The sequence below is a fragment of the Microtus ochrogaster genome, chromosome 15 (genome assembly GCF_000317375.1).
Source record: "Microtus ochrogaster isolate Prairie Vole_2 chromosome 15, MicOch1.0, whole genome shotgun sequence".
NCBI classification, from domain to species: domain Eukaryota; kingdom Metazoa; phylum Chordata; class Mammalia; order Rodentia; family Cricetidae; genus Microtus; species Microtus ochrogaster.
In genome coordinates, this window is record NC_022017.1 from 15,569,159 (window position 1) to 15,576,227 (window position 7,069).

Here is a 7,069-nt window from a genome sequence, read left to right on the forward strand (position 1 = left end):
ATCCATCCATCCATCCATCCATCCACCCACCCATCCATCCCTCCATCCATCCATCCATCCATCCTATCCCATCCATCCATCCATCCATCCATCCATCCATCCATCCATCCATCCATCCAATCCATCCAAATACTCTGCTCTTAGAGCTCAGAAACTCGCTGGCTCTTTTTCCACTTGCCTTGGTTCACTGCCAGACACGTAGTAGGAAGGCACACAGTGGACAAAAGGACTTCTGCTGAGTCCAAAAACACAGGACACAGCCAGGCCTGAAGTGTTACTAACCCTGAAAGGTGGCAGAAGACTAGCTTGGTTATTGTTACTTCATAATGGCTCAGCAGATGAGGCAACCAGGAGGGCAGGCTGGAGACATAGCATCCCTGAACCTTGGGTCAGGAAGGGGTGTGGGTAGAGTTCACCCCTGCACTGGCTTTGTCTTCCTAGGGGCAGGTGAAGCTTCAGCGGACCAGGCAGGTGCTGTGTCTCTGTGTATCATGCTGTGTGTTCCACCTAAGATTCCTACTCTGGCAGCCTTAGTTGTCCCCGGAGGTCCCACTGCCTGGCTGCCTGCTGCTTTGGGCAGAACCCAGAAGGGGGTTGGGAGGGCCATCTGGCTCCAGGAGACAGTTTCTCCCTTTGCCTTTTGTGGGTAATAAAGGGGTGGGGACAAAGTGGAGCAAGAAAGGCAGGAGGAAGCTGGAAGAAAGGGGGAGAGAGTGCCCAGTTTTCTCTGTGCCCTCTCCCTGGGGGAGAAGAGGGGTTCACAACAGGGCAAGAGAGTCACAGCAGTGAAGTCTGATGTTTGCACCAGCCTGCCCTAAAAGCCTGACTGGTGACCGCCAAACAGTAGGGTAGCAGGCAGGGAGTGTGAAGAAGGAAGGACCATGCTCTCCCTCTCTGTGGAGTGGACTGGGTCCCTGCAGAGCAGAGAGGCTTTTTAAACAGTCGGTCAGTGCATCGTGAAGTCAGATTTCATTTATACACAAAAGCAAAACAAGCTGTCTGTTGTAGACTTGGCAGACTCTTCAGAAATACTTAGGGGGAAGCTACCCAAACATTTCCGGCTGGCTCCTGGGGCTGAGGATGGGGGCAGGCTGGGAGGGGCATGAGGACTTGCACACAGCAGGTATACCGGCAGACACACCACCATAGCACTTAGAACACTCCTGGTTAGCCCCATTCAGAGCCATCAGCTGTCACATGGTTTGCAGTGGGAATGAGAGGAGACAGTTCTTGGCCTGGACGAGGTGCTGGTGTTTCTTGTGGTCTGACATGACAGCCAGTCACTTGTTTTCTCCCTTACTGAAAGGCTCTAACGTTCTGGGCACCTTGGGGTATTGTGCAAGGCTCGAGACTGACCCACTACATGGACTTCACCTGTGAGATCCTCTCCCCTTATCTAGGAGGAGAAAGGTGTCGTGGAACTCACAGTGAGGTAGAAAGGAAAAACCCAGGGCTGTGAGGGTGGACTGTGGACAGTGTTGGGTGTTGAGCAGAGAACTGGCTCGACCAGCTTGGAAGTGTTTGAGGGAGTATGTGTATGCATGTGTGGATGAGTGTGTACGTGTGTGTGCGCGCACACACTTGAAGAAAGGGTCTGATTTACTTTCAAGAAAGGGGAGTGGTGGGTGGTGGAGAGATGGCTCAGCAGTTAAGAGCCATAGTTGCTCATTTAGAAGACCCAGGTTCGATTCCCAGTACCCGCATGGTGGCTCACAACTGTGTGTGACCCCAGTACCTGAGAACCCAACACTTTTTCAGGCCTCCCACTGTATGCATGTGGTGCATAAACATACATGTACATGCAGGCAGAACACCTGCATGCATAAAAATAAAAGTTAAAAATTTCAAAAAAGGGGAGGGGACTGCCTCAGCATGGAGTGGACCATTCTGGGTGAGAGATAGGGTGTCTTGGGGTGTGCAGGGAGGGCAGCAGCAGTCCTTTGTCTGAGCCAGGGATGACAGGAGTGGAGGTCCACGGGATGAGGCTAGCAGTCTTTCTGGCATCAGGAGTTTTGAAGTGATACAAGCGGGAATAAGAGGGAGCCATTAGTGTCCTTGAGATCTTGGGAGGTGGTTAGGACGGAAGGCAGAGGAGGTGTTGGGGAGCAAAGACCAAGGCTGGGACCCCATTCTGGCACTTTGCAGTCCTGAAATTTGGCCAAGCCAAGAGTCACCTCTGCCACCCCCATGCTTATTGGATTCATCTTGGGGTTCACAATGGGAAAGGGAACTTACCAAAGTGAGCCAGGGGACACCAAGGCACAGAGAGGCCGGATCTCTTGTTTAAAGGTCATGCTGTTAGGCCTAATTAAGGCTGGACAGGCCTGGGTCACAGCCCCTACGGTCATAGCTCTATGGGGACAACCCTGTCGTGTGGAGGTCTGCTCACTGACCTTTCTCTGTCTCCCTCCTCTCCCTTTTCTCACCTTGCCTTGGGATCCTTTGCTTTCTCTGCTCCATGCCCTTGTCTGCCTCTGGCTCTCGGGCATTTGTCTGCTTTCCTTCCGCTGGCCCCTCTGTCACCTTTCCTGCTTCTGCTTCTCACACCTGTCTTGTGGCTTCCTGTCTCTCTCCACCCCCCTTTCCCACCTGCTCAGGTACAACCACTTTGACAAGGACCCACCCAGACAACAAGGAGGGCCAGCAGGACATGGACTCCCGGAGAGCTGCCCATAGCAACTTGGACGGCTCCACATTCAAGCACCAGCCAGGGCTCCCTCAGAGCCCTCGAGGCAGTCCCCTGGGCCAGGGCCACCTGGAGGTCCCACCTCCACCACCAACTCCTGCCAGCAGGACTTCTCTGACCATGGGCTCACAGCCCGAGGATCTGAAGAAGGGGGCATCTAGATCCAACTCGAGAGAATCCAGGGAGACCCCAGAGCGGACAGTGTCCCTGAGCCAGAAGGACAGCGCCATTCCTGAGAACATCCGCCACAAGTTTGGGAGCAAGGTGGTGGACCATCTGATCTCTGAGGAACAGGTGAAGAGCAGGGACGTGGGAGACTGACGGTGGGAGAGGGTTGCGAGGAGACCTCATGAGTTCAGATTCCATTCCTGGAACCGGTCCCTAAACTGTTAGGAAGTGGCGTTTACTGAGACCTGCTACGCATTAGGCGCCGTGTGCTGTCTCAAGCCTTTGTGCGTGACAACTATGAGGCAAGAGGTATTACCACCATTTCACACGAAGTCCAAGGCAAGAGGAGCTAAGCAAGTCAGCCACATCTACCCAGTCACGTGGATGAGGATCTAGAGCCTGGTCTAAAACCCTGGCTGCTACTGACGTTGCAATTACAAGTCTGTTGTTTGCATTAGACATTTTCAATCTGAACACATCTCCTAAGAGGGCCAACGTGCATGTATAGACTACACTTACTGGGTATCAGACACCCAGGTTTGGACCATGGCTCTATTTCTGTGGCTCTATTCCTGGGACTCTATTACCCCAGTGGCTCTATTTCCGCAGGCCAGGTGACTCTCGTTAAATTGCTTTCTGTCTCTGGCCTTCAGGTACTAGATCTGCAAAATGAAGCACCCAAACCGTTCAGGCTGATGAATCCATGGCAGGCATACCACAAGTCTAGCCCTATTCATGGCAGGCATGAGTAATCAATCCTGGCACTCTTCCCCACCTGCTCTATTATTCTAGACAGCTTTACTTATCAATTGAAAATTGAGACTAGATTCACCTGCCAGTTTTAGTCAAAGGATAAGCTCCCCTCCTTCATTCGTATTGAGTCCGATTTTAAGGCCACCGTTTCAACAACTGCAGTCTGTGGTCGGCAGGGCAGAGGTTATTGCTTCCTTTTAAACAGAGGGTAGCTGGGACCAGGAGAGGCATTGTGTGTGATCCGCTCAGAGCCACAAGGCCAATGGATCCGTGCAGTAAAAGACACGGGGTCAGGGCCCTCCCGGGTTCGCCCTCTTTTGTCATTTCAAGGTATAATAACTCCACCCATCAGACACTCTGAGGGTGGGTCATGGCCTTAAATGTCCCTCCCTACTTGGAGGGACTTGTTCCAGTGGAGATGGGTGTGTTCACTCTTGGCCTTGGGAAGACGCCATTTCTGTTTAGCCACCATTTGCCTGTCCACCTCAGCTTCCAGGACACAGGTCCCCGGTGCCATGGAAGTGGCAAATGTCTGAGCTAAAAGCTCCTTTCAGACTCTTAGGTTTGCCTTCCACCCAGATTTTACAAGCAGAGAAACCGAGGCCTAGAGAGGGTTCAAGACCTGCCGAAGTCAAGAGCTGCTCTATGTCAGAACGGGCTCATACTCAGGTTTCCTGACCCATAGGCCCAGACTCGTCCCTTTGGGCCTCAGTTTCTTTCTTGATATGAGGAAGAAGTTGGTCTCAGTGTAAACTAAAAAGTTTGGCTTGTGGGACGCCTTGATAGTAAGCCACAAGCTGTGTAAACTGGGGAAGTCTGGCCTTTTAAAGTCCTGTTTCCGTATTTCTAAAATGGCGGGGACAGGCTCACCCTATGAAGACCCTCTTCTGATGGTGTACACAGTAAGAGCTCAAAATGTGTAGAATCACTGCCTGATGGTGTACACAGTAAGAGCTCAATATGTGTAGAATCACTGCCTGATGGTGTACACAGTAAGAGTTCAATAGGTGTAGAATCACTTAAGACTGGGAGGAGGAAATGGATGGCGAGGTGCAGAGCTTGCCCTGGGAGATTAAGCCTGCAGTGGGGAAGGCAGGGGAGCGGGGAGCCGGCATGTCCTTACCTTCCCATCACTTGTCTGTTTCCTTTGCCTCCTCCTTCAGGCTCGAAAGGCCATTGGTGAAATCTTTGAGGGCCAGAAGAGGTCAAGCTCATGGTCCAGCAGGACCCAGAGCCCTGCACAAATCTCCTCTATCTTCGCAGACTACTATGACCTGGGCTACCACATGAGGTCCAACTTGTTTCAAGGTCAGATTACAAAGGCCAGGGTGGGACCGTGAGCATGTGTGGTCCAGAGAACACTGGGCGCAGAAGGCCTTTGGGGTGTCCACCCTACCTGGACCTTAAGGCCCCAATGCATAGCTCCACAGATACTCAGTTTAGAAGCACCCAAGGCATCCTTCATGCTGGCATGTCCTACAGGAATGCCAGGACCAGCTAGACTCTGGCCGGAGTATCTTCACTGTGCAGGTGATGCAGCCCACTTGGCAGTGAGGCTCCCACACTGGATACCTCTGGTTCCCTAGCCTACAAGGGGGAGGCCTAGGCACCCCTGACCTGACACCTTTGGTGACAGTGACAATATCAGCTTTCTTGGGTTCAAAGGTCAGTTGGCCACTCCCTAGCTGGGGATGACTATGAGCCAGGAGCCCTCCCTATGCAACCAGGTTGATAACCAGAGTGGCCCTTATTGCCACGGCAGGATTCCAGTACAGGGGTTGGGGTGACAGGCCGTTCATTTGTCTTCCCCGGAAGCTAGTGGTGGCATCACCTGGAGGAAAGGACAGGTGAATTGGAGGGATGCCATTTCTAGAAGGATAATTTGGCCTGTCTAATCCTGTTTGGCTCTGGGGCACCATGAACTTGATGTCATGGCTGGGCTTGCAGCCAAGTGCTCAAGATCTGTCATGTGAAGACAAGTAGGACTCACAAGGACGGTTCCTAGGACTAAGAGGATTCCCCAGGCTTCTTCGATTGCCGAGATGGGGTATACACTGAGCATGCAGGAGCTTCTCGCTACACCCTTTCTGCTCAGCTTCCCTGTCAAGGGCCCACTTTCCTAGGTCCTCCTCCCTCCCGCTGTCTCCAGTGCTCCTAGGGTCTGGCAGGCCTCTTTCCCCTGGCTTGGGTCCCTGTCACCCGAGGAACCAGACACACATTGGAAGCCTCTCTGGGTTTTTCTTTGAGTTTGAGGAAGAGGTGGTGCAGGGGGAGGAAGACCAGATCAGATCAAATTGCCCTCTCTTTTGGAGCCCGGAATTCTGCCTTTTCTCATTGACACTGGTCACCCAAAAGATCTTACCTACAACGTTATAAAATGTGAACATGAGCATGAAAGAATACTGTTCTTAAGAGTCTGTGTTCCCCTCACCCAGCCTAGGCAGAGTCAGTGTGCCAAGGGTGAGCAGGAACCAATTCCTGCCAGCTCGCAGAGCTAGACTCACAAGGGACCATTGTTGGGTTTTCCTGAAGTGACTGGCATACAAATGGTATCTTACAACTAGGTGGGAGTAGCCTGTACCTGGAGACGCGCACCAGAATTAGGGCTTCACTCTAAGCATGTGACTGCCAGTGTCCGTGTCAAGGCCCCACCATAGGGATTCATTCACCTTGGCATTTGTGGATGGCAGTGGTGAGGTGTGCTGTATTGAGGCAGGGTAGAGAAGTCTTTTCCAAGGTAGAGTAGGAGACTAAGCTAGTACGGGAGGCAGAGGAATGGGCTCACTCAGCTTGAATGAAGGATCGCTCCAACGCCATGTGGAGGAGGACACGGGGAGCTGTGGGACTGGGTAGGGCAGACACGGGGACAGCAGTGAGGAAGGACTATAAACATCCAGGAGGGGGACCCATGATGGTGGCCTGGTATGCTTATTAGCCTTTTGTTATTGTAACAGGAATGCCCAAGATACTCAACTTATTAAAGGGTTAACTAGGTGTGGTGGTACATGTCCATAATCCCAGCACTCAGGAGGCAGAGGCAGGGGGATTATTATGAGTTTGAGGACAGCCTAGACTACCTAGTGAGTTCCAGGTTAGCCTTGGTGACAAAAATAAAACCCTTAAACCAAAAGCAGAGGAGATCTTTCTCATGGCTCATATCTTCGGAGGTCACCTAGGCTACGATCAGTTGGCATTTGGAGGTCACCTAGGCTACCATCGGGTGGCTTCTTGTCCTTCTGGGGCTGCGGTGAGGCACAATAGCGTGGCAGGGTGTGTGTGATGGAGCAAAGCTCTTCAACCTCATGACTGACAAGTGAAAACAAAGGGGAAAAAAGGCAAGTCCCATTATCCCATAGGGGATCCTCCTCCCCTGCCCAGTGACCTGAAGTCTCCCAGTAGGCCCTACCTTGGTTTCTGCCATTAGTGCTGTTATTCTTGCACCAATGTTATTCTTGTCTGTCT

The 7,069-nt window shown here is 52.2% G+C and overlaps 1 protein-coding gene across 1 annotated transcript in view; it reads left to right on the forward strand.

Moving 5' to 3' along the window:
• Positions 1-2,635: 2,635 nt before the first annotated feature.
• The window catches only part of Tex33 (testis expressed 33), an 11,545-nt gene continuing 7,111 nt past the window's right edge, over positions 2,636-7,069 (forward strand). The window contains exons 1-2 of the mRNA XM_013348788.2: positions 2,636-2,980; positions 4,771-4,915. Of these exons, the coding sequence (XP_013204242.1) occupies positions 2,651-2,980; positions 4,771-4,915 (475 nt within the window). The 5' untranslated portion in view covers positions 2,636-2,650. The remainder of the gene's footprint in view (positions 2,981-4,770; positions 4,916-7,069) is intronic.